General features: G+C 44.1%; 1 protein-coding gene and 1 long non-coding RNA gene across 5 annotated transcripts; one reads left to right on the top strand and one right to left on the bottom strand.

Moving 5' to 3' along the window:
• Window positions 1–210: 210 nt before the first annotated feature.
• On the bottom strand, window positions 211–16,153 carry atox1 (antioxidant 1 copper chaperone). 4 transcript variants are annotated; one of them, XR_013888447.1, is made up of 6 exons: window positions 16,132–16,153; window positions 8,895–8,970; window positions 6,272–6,428; window positions 4,686–4,704; window positions 4,058–4,175; window positions 211–1,105 (listed from the first exon to the last, which is right to left on the bottom strand). XR_013888447.1 is itself a non-coding variant. In XM_080201332.1 (4 exons), exons 1-3 carry the CDS (start codon window positions 16,135–16,137, stop codon window positions 6,304–6,306), a joined length of 207 nt encoding a protein of 68 aa, XP_080057458.1. In that variant the 5' UTR covers window positions 16,138–16,152; the 3' UTR covers window positions 211–1,105; window positions 6,272–6,303. The 4 variants fall into 4 exon arrangements, 2 of the variants coding, with proteins under 2 accessions (XP_080057458.1, XP_080057459.1); XR_013888446.1 differs by lacking the exon at window positions 4,686–4,704; XM_080201332.1 differs by lacking the exons at window positions 4,058–4,175; window positions 4,686–4,704 and having other exon boundaries at window positions 16,132–16,152.
• A 524-nt stretch (window positions 16,154–16,677) lies between these two features.
• LOC145351465 (uncharacterized) lies at window positions 16,678–20,933 on the top strand. The gene is made up of 3 exons (XR_013888405.1): window positions 16,678–16,865; window positions 18,613–18,793; window positions 20,041–20,933. It is a non-coding gene; the product is annotated as an uncharacterized LOC145351465 (long non-coding RNA).
• Window positions 20,934–21,135: the final 202 nt, after the last annotated feature.

Raw genomic sequence — 21,135 nt, 5'->3', positions numbered from 1 at the left:
AGGTTCTTGAGTAATAAGAGGATCAGAGGTGTGGGGAAAAGAATGAGGATGAGAAAAATATCAGCCATGATTGAATGGTGGAGCAGACTCAATGGGCTGAGTGGCCTAATTCTGCCCCGATGTCATACGGTCAATTTATCAGCATGAGGTAAAATATAATGGGGTAGAGAATTCACCAAAATTGTCTAAACCAGACACAACTCAAAGAAGTTGAAGTGCAAGGAATGTTTAATGCAAACTGAGAGAATTTTAGGTACAAAAGTTATGCACACAACTTTCTCTTCCCCAATTTTTTACATCACCATTTGATTGTATCCAGTTTACATGTGCATCTGTGTGCAATTGCAGGGGAAGCTCCAGTTCCCATCGTCTGCAGGAGTGCAGTTTGTGATGACTACATCATCCCAAATACCACACGAGTGCACTCTGTGATCCTTACCCCACCCAGTACAGTTAATAACTCTCCATCAAAGTGAATACACATTTATTCGTTCTCTGCTTCAGCAGTGCTGTTTAGTCAACCCAGAGGATTCTAGTGAGTTTTCTAGGCATTATCAAATTTGTAGTGTACACTATCCTAGTCAATTTTAAAACAAAAATAGAAAATTTATCTGAAACCAAAATACACAGTTCAGTCAGCATCCGTAAAGAGTTTTACAGGTCATCAAAACCAATTTCAAGTATAAACTTGTTAATCAGGTCATCGGGTGGGCAACACAATCAACACATTGCCATGTCTCTAGTTACAGAGCACTCAGAACTGCAGCAATGTTACTAATTAAATATATAACTAATGCAAGGAGGGAAGGGCTGAAAGCAACTGCTGACGAAGTTATTAAGACAGACATTTATTTATTGTGTAAATGCATATAATTATAGATACACTCTAAACATTTATAAATGAAGGCATTTGCATGGAGGCAGCCATCCAAACAATGACATGAAAAGCACTTGTGCTCCCCATTCAAAGAGTGGTTAATAATTATTGGAGTTAAAAGTTTTCATTATCTTCACAAAAAAATCCAGCTGTTAGTGCTCTGTAATTTGGTTCCATTGATTCGAATGTCAAAATAGCTCTTTGAATTCACCCATCAGGTTGCTGATTCTGAAAGGGAAGGAAATTTCATTGGTATTACAAAGTATATTTAAACACTGCGATTTAAAACGACTAAGAAAGCAGCAAGTGAGCAGAAGCACCTTACTGTTGTGCAGTCAGGCACCTTGATCTGAAAAGGGATCCAGATGGCATTACTGTCCTTTAACGTGGGGCTGAATTCAGCAGAATTTCAGCACGGGAGATGCTTCAGCCAGTTCTGCCAAGCCCATTGCAAATTCACACATAGCTATTTGTCCTGATTCAAATCTTTGCTTTTCATAGAATCCCTACAGTGCAGAAAGAGACCATATTTCCCATTGAGACTTCACATTTCCACCCAGTCCTTATCCCCATAACCCCAAATATTTACCCTGCTAGTCCTCTTGACAATAAGGGGCAATTTAGCATGGCCAATCCATCTAACCTGCACATCTTTGCAGTGTGGGAGGAAACTGGGGCAGCTGGATGAAACCTACACAGACACATGTGTAAACTGCATACAGACAGTGACCCAAGGCTGAAACTGAACCTGGCTCCCTGGCATTGTGAGGCAGCTGTGCTCACCATTGTGCTACTTCTGCTCCACCTCTTGTAATATTTTTCTTTAATTACTCATCTAACTCCCTCTGAAATGTTATGTTTGAGTTGCTTTCAATAGCATGTGTGGCACTGCAGCGAGTTAGCATCTAAGTTACAAGCTCAAACTTTGCCAAGGGAAACCGTGAAACTAAATTTATGAAATCCAGTAAATAGGCAGACTAACAACAAAAACAAAAGAGAACATTAAAGTTGCCAGAGTGCCTTCAAAAATACCTCGCTGGTTAATTATTACCCTTCAGGAAGGAAACCCAACCAGTCCTGCTCACACTATGCAACCTAGCAAGATTTTCAGGCATCCAACAAATCACAATGATGGCCTATTGCTTTCCCATGGCAACAGGGAATAAACAAAAAGTGCTCTACCTAGCACTGTGCATCCAGCTGATTAATTAAAAAATACCATACTCTTGTATGAAATAATTACCCACACATGATGATAGCTAGCTCCACCACACCACAACCACTCCTGATCAATTCAACATCTCAGATTTGTCATGCTGCTTTTCTCACATTTGCTCTAACTAAATACTGAAGCCACTGTCCTCAGTCCCTGTTACCAACTCTGCCACTGACTTGGCAACGTTGGGACTATTTTCCGAGGAGAGGTGGTTTGATGGAGAAATTCAAAACCATGAGGGGTTGGGACAGAGTAGTCAGCGAAAGAAGTGGTGGAAGGATTGAGAACGAGAGGACACAGATTTAAGATAATTGGCAAAAGAAGCAATGAAGTCAAGAGAATGAATTGTTTCACGCAAAGAATGATTAGAATCTGGAATGCGCTGCCAGAGTGTATGGAGAAAGCAAAGTCAATTGAGGCATTCGAGGTGAAGTTGGATTATTATTTGAAAATGTTTATGGAGAGAAAGGCAGTAGATGGGTTGCTCATCTGAAAACCAGGGCAGACACAACAGGTTGAAACAATTCTGTGGTCCCTCTCTCTTGCAACTGTCTGAAATTGAACAAAGCCATTTGCAACTTTGGCTGCTTAAGCTCAAAACTCTGGAACTCCCTCCCCAAGCCTCTCTCTTTGTTTCTTATGATGGTCATTAAAAACTAGCACTGGCCAAGCTTTGGTCACTTGTCTTGATTAATGCTTATGTGTTTTAGTGTCAAATTGTATTTGGTAACAGTATGAAGTGCATTGGACATTTTGCTGTGGCAGAGATGCTATATAAATGCAAGTTATTGTTGTTTCTTGGAATTCACCAATGAAAATAATCTTTCACCACTTACATTTGCGAACGCTTTCACCTTGGATGTCAGCTTCTGATGGGTGTTTGAGAGTGTGGTGGTGGGGGGGCTGCAGGAATGGATTGTGGGGAACAAAGATGGTGCACTCTATCTGAGGCTGCAATTAAATACCTTGCCACAGCAATGCAGAAGCTGTATTTGACCTGGAAACATCAACATTGAGTTCAAAATTTAGCTTCCTATATGGCATTCTCAAGCACAAACAGTTTGTGATCTATCCAATGCCTGACAAAGTTGCATAACTTGATGTTACAGGGTTAGATGTCCTCATGGTGTCCCACCTCTATAACTTCCAAAAGAATGAGAAATTGAGAAATTCTCAATGTAACACGCAGTATAACGTGTCTTAATCTTTCTGAAAGAGAGAGATAAATCTGCAGGGGAACCAGACCTTTAAAACCTCAATTATGTTTACATGATTTGCAACAATATTTCCTGCCCTTATCTTTCAAAAAACCTTATTTAGCAGGAGCTCATTTCGTGGCACAGATTTCCTTACCAGGTAACAGTAATGAAGGCCCAGAGGCAAAAGAAAATCAGAAATGGACTTTCAGTTCTTCATTCTGCTGTGCCTCCTGGCAGTGAATTTAAGCCTGCAATGGCTTTTTGGTTGGAGAATGGTTTGGGAGTGCAGAGTTAATGGGTGGAAGGAAATTAAAGCGAGAAGAATAATGCGATGAATTGGGGAAGGAGCAGTCATAGCCACAGACTGGTTGGGTTCCATAGTATTCTATTCCCCTCCTGCACTACAAGGACCATTTATTTTTCCAAGACTGGTGCCTAATATAAGAAATACTTGTGCAAGAAAACACGTACAAGTCAAAAACATACACCGGCAATAATTAGCAAAAGTTTGCATAAGGCGAAGCACTTAACATTTCTCGGTTTGTTGGGCTAAAAGTATCAGTTGTGGCCTTCTGACTACATGCAATGCCTTGCCTGATAATATCTTTATATCATTTGATTTCACGAACCAGATACAGCTCCTTATCAAAGAACACATTAATTGACACTCTGCTAAATGTCATGGGCTCAGTCATCATGGAACGTGGTAGTGCTATCTACGATTAAGTGATTTAGTTTAGTTCAGCTGTTTTGAATTTGACATACAGTGTCAGGCACGTGATCACCCGCAGGGTCTTTCCACAGAAGGGAAGCCTCCATTTGTTCACTCCTTCTGAGCGCCCAAGTAGAACTGCACTGTGACAGATTGTCCTGAACTTCATCCCTAAAGTCAAACACAATGTGTAACAGATCCAAGACAAATAAACAAAAAACTCCAGGCTATTAACGTAATGCAACAATTTATAGCAATTAATAAACTTGGAATTAGCCACTTGTGATAAGAGTCTGTCTTAAGCACTTACTGGGGAAAAAAGATTCTTATAATCTCTAACCTTGCTTTAGCTAAGCTAATTTAGCAACAAGCCCTCCCTTCACTACCAGTTAAATAACCAGGTAACATCCACATTACACTGGCCTTGAACAACCACAAGCTTGAGTTTTAAAATGAAAAGAAGTAGAAATCTCAACTCTTTTCACATTTAAAAAAAATCACTTGCTGCTAAGTTAGGGGAGCAGTACAAAATTAGGGGAGCAGTATTCTCCCTAGCCCTAGGCTAGGGAGAATAAGAAATGATAAACACCACGGACAAGACTGAGCTGAGCCGGGAAACTGCACAATATTAAACAAGCTTCTAAACTTCACCAACAAGATTGACTCTTAAACAATAGTTACCTTTATGCAGAATGGTAGGCTAAAAAAAAAGAGCGAAAGCAGTCATCAGCAACAGCAGCACTATCATTCGAAATGTGGCCTACAGTTTACATAAGCAAGTCGAGATAACAGAGGCTTTTGTGAGTGAACATTACCTGAAAACATTACATGATGTATGCCCTTGATAGTGATGCTGATTTGAGCAAGTGTCTCACCTCACAAAGTTCTACCCTTGAGTTAATCATACAAGATAAATAACTCCTTATAGATGCTTGAAAGCTAGAAACTCACACTGCTTTAAGCCTCCTTCTACCTTCTTTTAAAATGTTATTCCTTTCTCAGAATTACAAAACCAATGCAGAATGGACAGGGCAAGCTCTTGAATTCATATTCAAATTGAATCCAATTCACAGTCCCTGCAAGAAACATACTAGATCCCAGCTGACAAAAGCTAGTATTACACCTGATCCAAGTCACTTTTATTTTGCAAAGGTATACATCATTTTATTTACTTATCAATGAATCCAATTCTGCTTTCCCCACTTCTGATGCTTCACTGAAGAACTCCTATAAGAGGCATGGAATTATAATTATAAGGTTTGTAAGATTATATTTTGGGACTGTAACTTTAAGTTTAGGTTAAATGAAGGTTTAATGTTACCGGTTCTGAAGTATGCCTGACAGAAAGGCTGGGTGGTTTGATTGTAAACGATCAAAGGAAGGATTAGATTGTTTTACTGAGATGATGATGCAAGGTATTTATGCTTGGAGAAAATGACAGCAGTCCGATTTTGCAATGAGTCTTCCAAAGTCCAAGAAAAATGTTATAGGTCAGGCTGTAAATCATCCATTTACTTCCAAGATAAGAGGGAGTTTGGGGGTCAAAGACAGCTAATTACCATTTTACCTAGATATAAGCAAAGTTAATGTGTTTCACGTTGCCATGGGGTGGGTGGCCATTTTTGAGATCAGTTTACTGGCTACCCTACAAATTAATGAATATCATAGACAGAGAAAGACTGCTTGGCTTTGCGAGCTACCACAGCTGAATGTGGTAGGGAGCTGTCCCTAGTTGAAGAGATGTATCCTTCAGCTTTCTAAAGATTCCCTAAGATTTGTTCTAGCATGATTGAGAGAGGAAGAATCATTGGACCAGGTTTTATGCTGGAGGTGGATTTAAGAAAAACTGAAAACTGAGAGAAGTGCCTGGAGACTGTCACTTTAAGCTACTACTCAACAAAACCACAGGAACCCATTGGAAGCTCAGGGGAACTGTGGGCTGCTTGCTTTAAGGATTGTAATTTGGTTGAGTGTGTGATGCGTGAAACATATAAAATGGAATTGCTCTGCTCTGTTGTTTAAAGCATAAATAATGTTTAGTTGATAGCGCTTTTAATCATTTGTTTTACTGGAAGTTCTGATTTATTTTTAAATCTTATCGATCTCTTCTTGGAGATTGTAGCTTTTAAAGACACAGATGTGAAAATACTGGTTTCAAAGTCCAAAGACAGCTGGATAGATATTCTAAGCACTGTGTATTTGTGCAGAAACATTAGCAGAGCATAGGTTCTGTGCGTTGCAGAATTCTTCATGTGACATGTAGTTACCTTTTCTGTTTAAGCCGATTACCAGGTACGTTCTACTTTTCTCCAACGTATTGTACATTTTTTCCAGTCTTTTTAAGGCATTCTGTAAGCGTCTCCACACTGTGCTTACATTCAATTAAAATTTTTTTGTTCGGAAGGTCAATATCAAACTGCACATCTGCAAATAAAAACAGGGCAGATCATTTTATATTACCGATATGACGATCAAAAAGGCAGAAATCAGCACTGCGTAAGTGGTATGTACTAATTTTCCTACTGGCTTGGGGGGCAAGTGAACCATAATTACTCTACAATGATATATAGACCAAGGACGTCAATTACTGGCCTATGTTAAACCTTGAGTAAAGAAGGAGAAATTCCTGCTCTTGTGACTCTGTGTGTTTCATCTTTGTATGAAGATTGTGCCCAATGACTGGATGGTAGTCAATGTGTGGATTCACATGTGAAGACTGATCCATTAGAGGCTCAAATACTCACCCCACCTCCCACTGACCCACTTTTTAAAAAATTAATACACACTGGTAATGACACCGCACTATAGTCAGGCTCCATCACGTGACTGAGCCTTGTACCTGATAAATGCAAACAGTTCTGCGGCTTAAATCTGAGATAATTATTTTTATAACTGACTGCCTTCAGCATTTTTTACATTAAAGAGCAATGAAGAACTTAAACTGTCCGAAAGGATATTGAAAGAATTAAGCACAAGACAAGCACAACAGCAAAAGTAAAATGAATTGCTATTTAGTAGAAATCCATTTGGGTTTTCTTAAAGGCTCTAGGATAATTGTATTTTTCAGTGTGACACTCCACTATAGCCTGTCTAAGCTGAGTAAATAACTTGCATTTACAAAGCATTGCATTGAAGTGTCATCAAACAAACAGTGACAATGATCCGCAAGAGAAAAGGTTGATTCAAACAGTAAGTTTTAAAAAGTGTCTTAAAGCGAGAGGAGCAAAGGGGCTTAGAGAAGGAACTCAAGAGACCAGATCCAAGGCAATGGTGGCAGAAACGCCCGTACGTGATAAACATCAGGGATGAACAAGTAGTCAGAATTGGAGAAACAGAAAAATCTTGGAACATAAATGGAAATAAAGAGGGACAAGATCAAGAAAGATTGAAAATTTTTAAATCTAGGCATTGCCACATTGAGAGCTAATGTAGGTCAGCAAGTGAGGGGTGACAGATGAACAACACTTGCTGTGAGTTACAATACAGGCAGCAGAATTTTTGATGATGATGACGAAAGGCAAACTCAATGAGGCTGACAATGAAGGCACTGCAATCGACTTCTGCACCCTTGGCTGCTGAAAAAGGGCAAGGCTCTTAAATCCAGACTCTCTCAGAGGGAGGACTGTTATCACTGAACCAAAATGAAATTAGCTAACAAAAGGTCAATCTTTCAGTTCAACACAATCCCCAGTGTCATTCTTGATGGTGGGACCAAAGTCATCCATTTCCCAGCTACATCCTACACTTGCCTCCCACACAACATTCAAGGACAACGGATGTCAGAGCTAATAAAGCTTTCTTCAACCATCAAATCACTTGCAGTTAGCAATTAGTAGCTGGAAACAAAGGTCTGCTTGTGAGATTTTTTTCAAACCAGGCGCTTAGCCAGAAACACACACATACATTTATCCACACAGATAATTTTGCGTAACGCTTTTGTCAATGTTTTCATATTCTCTGACCCTACACATCAGTGCAACCATGCTCTTTGACTTCCAGTTCAATCAATAGTCCAGTTAGTCCACTGACACTTTGCCCTTTGACACTTTGGCCTACTACCCTGCCTATGGAAGCGAACAAAAGCTTAATGTTTATTTCGCTCACCTTTGTCACAATATTTTAGGTACCAAGACATTGTTTTAGATGAAGAGAGGTTATTTCCTTTCTAGCGATCTTGAACTAGGGATCATGCTATTATGATGAAGAAACAGCCATTTAAGAACGAGTAGAAATGTCTTATCTCAAAGTATTGTGAATCTTTGGTATTTGCTACACCAGAGGGCTATGGTTACTCAGTTACTGTCTTAATTCAAGACAGTGGCTGATAGATCTTTGGCCATCAGGGAAGCAAGGAACAGGGAGATAGGATGTGAAAGAGAAACTGAGATAAAACATGAAGCATTCGATGCCTGGAGGCAGTGCAGAAGCTAACCCTCATCCCTATTGTTAAGAGGCTTGAATTATAAAAACATTGTTTCTTCCAGCCCTGAAAAGAAACATCTCAAGAGGCAACTGCACAAACAGTAAAAAGTAAATCTGGAAACTTAAATTCCAAGAATGGAACTGGGGGCTACAGACTCAAACTGGTAAAAGATCATTCTGATATTATGATATCATCGTCATGTTACTGATTAAATTGGAAGCAAAAACATTGGAATCTTTAAAAAAAATGGTTGCTATAGTTGGACAGACTTTGAAGTCAAGCAGGATAGATGAACTAAAATGAGTCAAATGGCCTTCCTCATATCTTGACTATAAAGAAGACCAGAAAATAAAGTTAAAATGTGCAGCAATTTTGAACACCTGTTTAATTTCCTATTAGTTTATTGAGTAAAACATGGGAAAGGGATCAAAATCAGAGCAACTCTCATACAAAACTTTAAAACTCACCTCCGAGCTTGTTCAGCACCCTGGCCACAGCGTTAGAGCAGCCTTCACAGGTCATATCAACAAAGAACTCGTATTTCTGCAGAAGATACTTAAAATTATTGAAAAATTCTCATTTTAAAATCATTATCTTATTTTCAAATGTAGCGATGGCCGTGTCCCTCGTTCTCACTATAATTTCCTCCAACCCTACAATGCTCAAGGTATATGTGCGTTCTTCCAATTCGGTCGGGTCCCTTGAATAGCCCCAATTTTAATTGCCCTGCTGTTGCTGGCCTAGACCCTAAATTCTGGAATTCCTCAACTTACTAACTCTGCATCTCGATTCCTCTTCCTCCATTAAAACATTTATTACAACATCTGTCTCTAACTAAGCTTCTGGCCATCTGTCCTAATATGTGGTTCCATGTCAAATTTCGTACTACAAAGCTCCTGTCGATCACCTTGGGATGTTAAAGACACTATGGGAATACAAATTGTTGTTGGAATCTTTTTGCCTCATTAACTCTCAAATTATGCACGAGACAAGAACATTAAACAAAATATGTAGTTTCATGCACACAAAACATTAGCGAGCCTGAAGGGGACCAACATTGAATTGTAGTACAATACAAAAGAAGGCCATTTGTCACATGCAGTTTGCAGTTCTTTAAAAGAGTCCCTCTTTCCCCATACTTACACAATTTCATTTTTCCTTCAAGTATCCATTCAGTTCCCTACTGGAAGATTACAATCAAATCTGTAACCATTATCCCTATAAGAAGTCTCACAACATCAGGTTAAAGTCCAACAGGTTTATCTGATAGTAAACGCCACAAGCTTTTGGAGCACTGTTCCTTCATCAGGTTAGTGGACCCACTCTCCACTCACCTGATGAAGGAACCTGGTGTTGTGAGATTTCTTACTGTGTTTACCCCAGTCCAACGCCAGCACCTCCACATCATGTCCATTATTCCTATCAGGCAATGCATTCCAAACCTGTAAAACACTTTCCCTGGTTCTTTTACACAATGACTACAAAGGTGTGTCCTCTCATCATCAATCCCTTAACCACTGAAAACCATTTCTCCATTTACTCTATCCAGATAAACCCTCCATGATTTTAAACATCTCTAATAAAACACACCTTCGCCTTCTCTGCTCCGAGGAGAACACCACCAGCATCTCAGTCTCGCCATAGAATTATAATCCCTCTTTCTGGGAACTGTTCTATTTGGTATCTCCTGTACCCCTCACAACCTTTGGGTCCCTCCATAAATATGGTATCTAAATTTGGACATAATGTACCAGCCGGAGTCAAATGATGCTTCTGTTTAAATATAGGTTTTGCACAACCTTTGTATCCAATGTCTCTATTTATAAAGACAATATATATTAACTGCTTTGTGAACCCGTGCTGCACCTTCAAAGATTGTACACTTGTGACCCCAGATCTGTCTCTTCTTGCATCCCCTTTAAAATTGAACCATTTAGTATTCTCCCTACCAAAATCTATTTCAACACACTTCCTTGCATTGAATTTCATCTGCTATGTGTGTGTATTCCACTAATTGTCAATGTCCTCATAAAACACATGACTATCTTCCTGGTTACTATACTTCCAAGTTGCACGTCATCCAACAATTTCAAAATAATGATGTCTGCCTCCAAGTCACTAAGCTACATCAAAAACAGCAGTGAGCTGAGTCTTGAACCCTGGGGAACACCATTGTTTACTGTCTCCAGACCAAAACAAAAAAAATGCAATTCATCTATCCTTTATTCAATTTTGTGTCCATGCTGCTACAGCCCCATCTATCCAATGGGCTTCAATTTTGTTAAACATCTTTCACATGCAATGTTATCAAATACCTTTCCTAAGTCTATGTACACATTATCAACTCCATTGCCCTCGTCCACCCTGTTACCTCATTTAAAAAACTCAAGATAGTCCAACGCAATTTGCCCTTCAGAAATCTGTACTGTCTCTCATTTAATAGTCTATATGCCAAGCAATTATTAATTTTCTCACGGATCACTGTTCTAAAGGCTTCCGCACTGCTGACATTAATCTGACTGGCCTGTAATTGCTCGCTTTATTTTGAACAAGGGTGTAACTTTTGCAATGCTCCAGTCCTTTCACATAAACAGAATTGGAAGATGGTGCCCACCACACTCTACCTTTACATTCCTCACTTAACTAAGGGGTATCCCATCCAGACTTTACGGTTGATCCACTTTAAACACCAACAGTCTTTTTGGTACTACCTCTACCTTTCTGTGTGTTTTCTTTTACCTGGTATTCTGGCAACTTCCTCATTTATTGCAGCTTTGGCAAAAGTCCTCTTCTTTGGGAAACACTGATACAACGTACACATCAAGTGCCTCAATCATGCCTTCTGCCACTCCCAATAAATCTCCTTTTTGATTCTTAATCTGCCACAATGTCTCTGGCAACTCTTTTACTGTTAGTATGCCAAAAATATATAATGTGCCTATAGATGACTTTGGGATTCCCCTCTTATGTTAGCCTGCAATCTAATCTTGTGCTGGCTCTCTTTGCCATACACCCACGTTTTATATTCATCCCACTCTCTAGGCAGGACTTTGTGGCTTCACTTGTCCTGAAACCATAAAATCTACCCAAGGTCAATGGACTTTCTCATTGTCTGCCCCACACCCACACCAATTCTTGTGGTGAGTGGGGCAGTAAAATTCCAGCCTCTAACTCCTTTGCTATCCAGAGAACTCTACTTCTAGTGCCCTCCTTTTCACCCTTGAATATATCTAGACAATAACTGAACCATTTCCTCTTTAAAATCCTGATCATTGCTTCATCACAATCCTATCTGCTAATCTTCAACTCCAACATATCCAGACTAGAAACTAGCCCTCCCCTGGATAAGGACTTCTGTTTTAGATTCTCTTTTACAGATGCACAATAGAAAACACTCTTTCTGATTTTATCACAGCTTGGTATGGCTCCTGCTCTGCCCAAGACCACAAGAAACCAGAAAAGGTCATGAATGTCACCCAATCCATCATGCACACCAGCCTCCCATCCACTGACTCTAGCTACACTTCCTGCTGTCTCGGCAAAGCAGCCGGCATAATTATGGACCCTATGCACCTCGAACATTCTCTCTTCCATCTTCTTCTTTCGGGTAAAAGAGGTCACGTACCAAACAACTCAAGAACAGTTTCTTCCCTTCTACCATCAGACTTTTGAGTGGACTTACCTTGCGCTAAACTGATCTTTCTCTATATCCTAGCTATGACTGTAACACTACATTCTGCACTTTCTCGTGGGGCTGCGCGATGGCACAATGGTTAGCACTGCTGCCTCACCATGCCAAGAACCCGAGTTCAATTCTGGCCTCAGGTCACTGTCTGCGTGGAGTTTGCATATTCTTCCCATGTTTGTGTGGGTTTCCTCCAGGTGCTCCAGTTTCCTCCCTCTGTCCAAAGATGTGCAGGTTACGTTGACTGGCCATGCTAAATTGACCCTCGTGTCAGGGGATTAGTAGGGTAAATATGTGGGGTTACGGGAATAGGGACTGGGTCAGATTATGATCGGCGCAGAGTCGACAGGCCAAATGGCCTCCTTCTGCACTGTAGGGATTCTATGAAATCTGTGTGTCCTTCTTTATGCTTTGTCTGCATAGCTTGCAAAAAACAAACCTCTTCTACACTAATATGTATACTAATACATGTGGCAATAATAAATCAAATCCTTTTGTGCTTCGCATAATTCTGTCCTGAATACAGTCTTCCCTATTGGGACAATAGTTTTGCATGGTTATTATTCCAGTTCTTGCACCTCTCAATCTTTGTTACTTGGTGAACTATAAAACAGAACATGTAGCATAACAGCTCCTTCATTGTTCATTACTCCAACTAGATAAATTTGATCTCTGACTTTTTTTTTAGCACTGCAGTATTGTCCCTATTCAAATCTGCTGCTTCTCCTGTTATCCTTTCTTTTCATTCCTGTATAACTTAATACTCAGGAATATTAAATCTCCAATCCTCCCCATTTTGTGCCAACTATCCGTTTCTGCTGCTGCATCATTCCTTGTGAAATCGATTCTGAAATTAAATTTTAGAAGGCGAATTACATTCTCCTCTTAATTCTAAATTACATAATTTGGATCATCTAATCAACCGTAAGAATATAAGAAGATTGTAAGAAATAGGAGCTGGTCAGATAGCCTCTTTAGCCAGCTCCACTATTCAATCAGACCGTAGTTAAACTCGTACTTTAATCCCACTTTCCGCAAGAGTACACTTTCACGCCCCACTAACCCTCAACTTAATCTCTTCCTGTCTCCCAAAGATCCCCATTCCCCAGCAGATCAAAACTCTCTTTCTAAAATGAAATACCAAACTTGTCCAACCTGAAAATCTCTGCATCTCCTCTGAGCTAACATTCTGTCACACAGCAACTATTCTTCAGGTGCAGCACACAATCTACTTTTAATTCAAAAGGTTTTTCGTTCAAAAAAAAATTAGAGTAATTTAAATTAAACCTTTTTGCTCAAAAGATTGAATGAGTTAATTCAAATTAGACAATTTAGAATAAAGAGCAGATGTTGCTCATTTTATTCAAAAAATTGATGATTTCAGAATCAATTTCAAAATCAATTTGCACACAGGGTTCGACTGTCATCGTAGCTGCTTTTTTTTAAATCCCATAATGTCACATGAATAGTATAATTGAATCAGAGATACAGTTCATAAAATCATTCCATGGTCTCACATGATATCACATCCTCTAGTTGTATAACACTCCAAGATCTCACCAGTCCTCCAATTCTGCCCCCTTGTACATTGCCATGTTAATTACCCATCATTGCTGACTGCACTTTCAGCTGCCCCAGCAGTAAGCTCTGGAAATCCTTTCCTAAACTTCATCACCTCTAAAAGCAAATTATTGCGGATGCTGGAGTTTGAAACCAAGTTTTGACTAGCAACTAGTTTTGACAAAGGGTCATCTGGACTCAAAACATCAGCTCCTTTCTCTCCTTACTGATGCTGCCAGACCTGCTGAGATTTTACAGTATTTTCTCTGTTGGTTCCACCACCTCTCCCGCATTCTTCCTTTAAAAAGTGTCTTAAAACCTGTTCACTTTGACAAAGCTTTGGATTGTTTGCCTTTATATATCCTTATGTGAATCAGTGTTAAAATTTTAATGAATAATGCTCCAGTTTCACTATATTAAAATGTGCAATATAAACACATGGGATTGAAAATGCCATCACCTTCTTGAGACATTAAATTGAGGCCTCCTCTGCCTTCTCAGCTCAGTATAAAAGATCCCATGCCACTATTACTAAGAATTATATATCCCCTGGTCGACAGCACAAAAGCTGATCATCTGGTCACAACTACCTTGCTGTTTATAAGGCAAAACTGAAATTAAATTGACCAAATCAGTGCTTTAAGATGTTGGTGATTGACCTGAATAATGAGAGAAACGAATCTCCTCTTTTTCAAATAGTGCCAGGGAAGCCAAGTACACTTGGGTTTAACCTCATCTGAAAGTCAGCACCACCAATAGTGCAGCCCCTCCCTCATCATTGCCTCAATTCCAGCCCCTCCCTCACATTCCCGTGCCCCCTCCTCCTCCCCCTCAGTGCCCCCTCCCCGTCAGCGCCCCCTCCTCTTCCTCTCCCCCTCCCCGTCAGCGCCCCCTCCTCCTCCTCTCCCCCTCCCCGTCAGCGCCCCCTCCTCCTCCTCCCCCCTCCCCGTCAGCGCCCCCTCCTCCTCCTCCCCCCCTCCCCGTCAGCGCCCCCTCCTCCTCCTCCCCCCCTCCCCGTCAGCGCCCCCTCCTCCTCCCCTCCCCCCTCCCCGTCAGCGCCCCCTCCTCCCCCTCCCCCCTCCCCGTCAGCGCCCCCTCCTCCTCCTCCCCCCTCCCCGTCAGCGCCCCCTCCTCCTCCTCCCCGTCAGCGCCCCCTCCTCCTCCTCCCCGTCAGCGCCCCCTCCTCCTCCTCCCCGTCAGCGCCCCCTCCTCCTCCTCCCCGTCAGCGCCCCCTCCTCCTCCTCCCCGTCAGCGCCCCCTCCTCCTCCTCCCCGTCAGCGCCCCCTCCTCCTCCCCCTCCCCTCCCCGTCAGCGCCCCCCCTCCTCCCCCCTCCCCGTCAGCGCCCCCTCCTCCTCCTCCTCCCCTCCCCGTCAGCGCCCCCCCTCCTCCCCCCTCCCCGTCAGCGCCCCCTCCTCCTCCTCCTCCCCTCCCCGTCAGCGCCCCCCCTCCTCCCCCCTCCCCGTCAGCGCCCCCTCCTCCTCCTCCTCCCCCCTCCCCGTCAGCGCCCCCTCCTCCTCCTCCTCCCCCCTCCCCGTCAGCGCCCCCTCCTCCTCCTCCTCCTCCCCGTCAGCGCCCCCTCCTCCTCCCCCTCCCCGTCAGCGCCCCCTCCTCCTCCTCCCCCCCTCCCCGTCAGCGCCCCCTCCTCCTCCTCCCCCCCTCCCCGTCAGCGCCCCCTCCTCCTCCTCCCCCCCTCCCCGTCAGCGCCCCCCCTCCTCCTCCCCCCTCCCCGTCAGCGCCCCCCCTCCTCCTCCTCCCCCCTCCCCGTCAGCGCCCCCTCCTCCTCCCCCTCCCCGTCAGCGCCCCCTCCTCCTCCTCCCCCCTCCCCGTCAGCGCCCCCCCTCCTCCTCCTCCCCCCTCCCCGTCAGCGCCCCCTCCTCCTCCCCCCTCCCCGTCAGCGCCCCCTCCCCCTCCTCCCCCCCTCCCCCCTCCCCGTCAGCGCCCCCTCCTCCTCCTCCCCCCTCAGTGCCCCCCTCCTCCTCCTCCCCCCTCAGTGCCCCCCTCCCTCCTCCGTGCCCCCCTCCCTCCCTCCTCCGTGTCCCCTCCCTCTGTGCCCCCCTCCTCTCCTCCTCCTACCCCCAGATGCTGTCTCTGTGGTGGGGCTGGAAAGCACCGGCAGCTCCGAGGGAGCTGGGGCCCAGGCTGCAGCGATCCCTGAGCCTCAGTCTCTGTGGTACAGAAAGCTGCCTCTGTTTACTGTGGGCCTCACAGAGGGGATTCTGACCCTGAAACATCCCCTGAAATACCGACAGCTCCGGCTGCGCCTTTTCCAGGCCTTTCTGTACCGGTGGGGGGGGGGAGGCCGGAGTCAATGCTGCCTACTGTGGCCGAATAGCCAGTCCCGAGGGGTCTTACTACGATCCAGACCCCCGGGGTATGATGTTGGGAAGCCCGCTTCCGCCTCTGCACCCTCCCGAGCGGCTCCTCGCCGCCCGCGCGGTTCCCCCAGGCCCTGCCTTACCGTCATGCTGCCTGCCCCCGCTCCGCCACAACAACACGGCCCAAGCCCACCACTCCGCGCGTGCGCCGAGCTCCCTCACACTGATCTGCCCGGCCGCAGGGGGAGCCCGCGGACCGCCCACAGGCTGTAATTCACCATCCGGCCACAGGGGGAGCCCGCGAACCGCCCGCAGGCTGTAATTCACCATCCAGCCACAGGGGGAGCCCGCGGACCGCCCACAGGCTGTAATTCACCATCCAGCGTGATGTGGAGATGCCGGCGTTGGACTGGCGTAAAACAGAAAGAAATCCCACAACACCAGTTTAAAGTCCGGACAGGTTTATTTGCAGCAAAAGCCGCAAGCTTTCGGGACAGGCTGTCCACTGTTTGGACTTTAAACTGGTATTGTGGGATTTCTTTCTGTTTCACCATCCGGCCATGATGTGGATATGCTGGCGTTGGACTGCGGTAAACACAGTAAAAAGTCTGACAACACCAGGTTTCAGACCAACCGATTGGACTGAAACCTGGTGTTGTCAGACTTTTTACTGTGTTCACCATCCGGCCACAGGGGGAGCTCGCGGACCGCACCCAAGCTGTCATTCACCATCCGGCCACAGGGGAAGCCCGCGGACCGCACCCAAGATGTCATTCGTCATCCGGCCACAGGGGGAGCCCGCGGACCGAGCCCAAGCTGTCATTCGTCATCCGGCCACAGGGGGAGCCCGCGGACCGAGCCCAAGCTGTCATTCAGCGTAAGTGATGTGGAGATGCCGGTGTTTGGTCGGGGGTAAACTCAGTAAGAAGTCTCACAACACCAAGTTAAAGTTCAACAGGTTTGTTCGGTAATAAACGCCTCTAACTTTCGGGGTTTGCCTGTCACTCACCTGACGAAGGGACAAACCCCGAAAGTTAGTGGCGTTTACTACCAAATAAACCTGTTGGACTTCGACTTGGTGTTGTGAGACTTCTCACTGTATTCAGCATCTGGCCATAGCGGGAGCCAGCGGGCTGCAGCCAGCCTGTAATTCACCATCCGACCACAGGGGAAGCCCGCGGGCCGCACACAGGCTGTAATTCATTAATCAGTCGCAAGCGGAGCCCGCGGGCTGTACCCGGGCTGTGATTCAGAACCCGGCCGCTAGAGGAGCCCGCGGGTTGCACTAATGCTGTAATTCACCATCCGGGCACAGGGGAGTCCACGAGCTATACTCGGTCTGCCGTACTTGGAGCGGCCGCTAGGAGAGCCATTGATACAGGTCAGAGGCTGTGAAGTTGGCAGCATTTTTACCCAGTATCATCTGATGCCAAGTGAGCAATAAACTGCTTTAATGAGCTGTTAATGTTTCATGATCCTTTGAATTAGAAACTGCAAAGTAAGCACGCTATTTAATTCTAGTTTCTGAATCCAAAGTAATACCAATTTTTTCCTACTACAGGTGGTCTTGTTGCATCAGAACCTTTCAGTCCTATTCTACCAAAACCTGAGCTTGACTCCATATTATCTCCATCACCAAGACCCATTGATATCCAGCTCAATAACATCATCCCATTTTCACCACTCCCTCAGCTCATTTGCTGTTGAAATCCTCAATCCATGCTAACACTTTCAAATACCTAACTCACACTAAGTTCCACTGAGCAGTGCAGTTCTTGGTGAACTACACCAGTTCCCGCTCCAGGAATTTAAGATTCTTATTTGCAAATCCCTCCATGACCTCACCTTCTTTAACTCTGTAACCTCCACCAGCCTACATGCTCCTTTAGTTACAGCCATTTGCAAATTCCCATCTTACATCACTCCTCCACTGGTAGCTGTGCCTTCAGCTGCCAGGGCCCAGAGCTCTGGAATTCCTTCCCAACATCTCTCCACTTCTCTTTAAGATGTGTCTTGAATCCTCCCATTTGGTGAACCTTTTATTTAGTGAATATCTCCTTATGTGACTTGGTTTCAAATGCTGATGATAATGTCCCTGTGAATCACCGTGGGATGTTTTACTATGCTAAAGTTGCTACATAGATGCAAATGAACAATGGCTAGCATTGCTACTTCACAGCGCCAGGGATCCGTGTTCGATTCCTGGCTTGGGTCTGTGTGGCGTCTGCACGTTCTCCTTGTGTCTGCATGGGTTTCCTCTGGGTGCTCAGGTTTCCTCCCACAGTCCCAAGGTTGTGCTGGTTAGGGTGTATTGGCCATGCTAAATTCTCCCTCAGTGTACCCCAAAGGCACCGGAATGTGGTGACTCAGAGATTTTCACCGTAACTTCATTGCAGTATTCATGTAAGCCTTACTTGTGACTAATGAATAAACTTTAAACTTTAAAAACAAAAAAAGTTGAAAAAACTCTGGCAGCATCTGTGCAGAGAGAAGCAGAGTTAATGTTTTGAGTCCATAAGACTGCTTCAGAGCAAATTGTTGTTGTTCTTGATCCTCCTGTGCCAGTGTGTGCCTCTGATCCTGACTGCCCTTCACTCAATGATGTGTTGCATTTTTCCCCTCAGTGATGCAGTACTGCATGCATTCTGCCAATTCTTCCAAGCTGATCAAGACTGCAAAACTTCAAAAACCTCTCGCTCAAGAGGTCCCAATGAATCACTGTGATCTCAAGAACTTCTTAAATTTATTCAAGGGATGCGGGCCAGCATTTATTGCCCATCACTAATTCCCCTTCAGAAAATGATGGTGAGTGGCTTTCTTGAACCGTTGCAGTCCCTGTGGTGTAGGTACACCCACAGTGCTGTTAGGGGGCAGTTTTAGGATTTTGACCCAGCGACAGTGAAGGAACAGCGATATATTTCCAAGTCAGGATGGGGAGTGGCTTGGAGAGGAACATCCAGGTGATGGTATTCCCATGTATCTGCTACCCTTGAACTTCTAGATAATAGTGTCATGGGTTTGAAAGGTGCTGCCTAGAGAATCTTGCTTAGTTCTTGCGGTACATCTTGGAAATGGTGCACAGAGCTGCCAATGTGCATTGATGATTGGAAGAGATGCCAATCTAATGGGCTGCTTTGACCTGGATGGTTTTGAGCTTCTTGAGTGTTGTTGGAGCTGCACTCATCTGTACAAATGGAGAGTATTCCATCACATTCTGACTTAGAGTCATAGAGATTTAAAGCATGGAAACAGGCCCTTTGGCCCAATGTGTCAATGTTGCCCTTTTTATTTAAACCCCAAAGCTAGGCCCAATTGCCCGCATTTGGCCCATATCTCTCTATACCCATCCTACCCATGTAACTGTCTAAATGCTTTTTAAAAGACAAAATTGTAATTTGTAGATGATAGGCAGGTTTTGGAGCATCAGGAATTAAGTTAATCACTGCAGGATTCCTAGCCTCTGACCTGCTCTTGTAGCCACAGTATTTACATGGCTAGTCCTTGGGCAGTGCGGTGGCACAGTGGTTAGCACTGTTGCAGCACAGCGCCAGGGACCCAGGTTCAATTCCAGCCTCGGGTCTGTGTGAAGTTTGCATGATCTCCCCGTGTCTACATTGTTTTCCTCTGGATGTTCTGGTTTCCTCCCACAGCCCAAAGATGTGTGGGTTTGGTTGATTGGGCATACTAAATTGACCCGAGTGTCACGGGAATTAGCAGGGTAATTAGTGACTAGTTGGGTTATGGGAATAGGGCCTGGGTGGGATTGTGGTTGGTGTATGGGCCAAATGGCCTCCTTCTGCACTGTAGGGATTCTATAATTTCCTCAATGTTGGCACAGGATTTTATTTCCATTGGTGGTTTTGCATTACAAATCTGAAGCTGTCTGGTTTGGATAATTAATTATAATGAGAAAACCACATCGAATTAAAAAAATGTAATCCAACAAGAAGGTTTTTTTGTATAGTTAGCAAAATAAATGACATGTAGATGAATAAAATTTCCCTCAGTAGTCTCAACAATTATTTCATCTTATTTCATCCCCATATTCCCAGCATGATCCTCAGTGCAAAGTTGGAGCACCAGCCGCTTCCTACACCACAACTTCATGGTCCATTAAGAGAGTGCAGAGCAGAAAAGCTGAAGGCTGGCAGTGAATGTACCTCCTACTGCTCCAGGAAAACACGTGAGCCAGAGTGAAGGCATTCATCTGTTGGTGGAGAAAGCCACAGATATCAGCGGCAATGGCTGCAAACATTCTTACTAAACAGCAACTGTCTGATATGCAATGGGATTCTTTCTGATGCAGTCTCGAGGTTGTACCTGTTGTAATAAGTAGAGATATGTTTGGTGCAACTTGTGGGCCAAAGGGCCTGTTTGTGCTGTAGTTTTTCTATGCTCTATGTTCTATGTAATAGGGCAAACCCAGGGAGTGTGGGCTGCAGCAGGAGAGGAATGAATGGAAAGGGTTAAACAGATAGCCTGACTGTGGCATTCACACTCACTGTGGACAGACATGACAAATGACCACATCCTAGGTAGCACTAACACAATTGCACCCCAGGTGAGATCTTTCCAAGGTTATAGCAACAGTAAGGGAATCGCTACAGCTTAATGAGACTCCACAATGTCTAGAGGAGCCATCGTGCCTCTGAAAACTAATCAGGGAGATGGGGACAATTAAGACACCATCGAAATCAACTTGATAAACACAACGCTTTGATATTTTAAAAAGGATATGTCCAGAAAATGATTAAAGTTAAAGCACACAGGACAATGGATCTGCATAATGTGATCAAAACAGAACTGTAATAAATTCAAAGTAACAACATGATGACCTAATGTAAATATAATGCTTTGTAACACTAAAAATGGTAGAATGATGTGTAAGAACCTTTGAGGAGCAGGGTAGTTTGTAAGCAAGCTGGAATTACAGCTCTGAGTTCTGCCCTCCCTCATGCATGTTGAATAAAAGTTATTTTTGTTGAAGTTTGATACAGTCTCAAAACACTTAGTTTGTTTATTCCCTGTCATGAGAAGTGTATCTGGGCAACATTTCTATCGGCCAATCCATACTGACCTCTGACTCCTTCGCAAATCTCAAAATCAGGTCCAGTGATATCGAGGAGGCATCACTGTGGTATAAAGGG

This window comes from Carcharhinus amblyrhynchos, chromosome 13, assembly GCF_965287045.1.
Source record: "Carcharhinus amblyrhynchos chromosome 13, sCarAmb.v2.hapA, whole genome shotgun sequence".
Classification (NCBI taxonomy): domain Eukaryota; kingdom Metazoa; phylum Chordata; class Chondrichthyes; order Carcharhiniformes; family Carcharhinidae; genus Carcharhinus; species Carcharhinus amblyrhynchos.
The sequence above is the reverse complement of the archived record's forward strand: the minus strand, read 5'-3'. Positions and strand labels throughout refer to the sequence as shown.

Excerpts from the sequence above, each read along its gene's own strand:
- atox1 (XM_080201332.1), bottom strand. Across the intron at positions 6,429-8,894 it reads GGTGCTGAACAAGCTCGGAG|ATGTGCAGTTTGATATTGAC; the intron begins GTGAGTTTTAAA and ends TTTTATTTGCAG.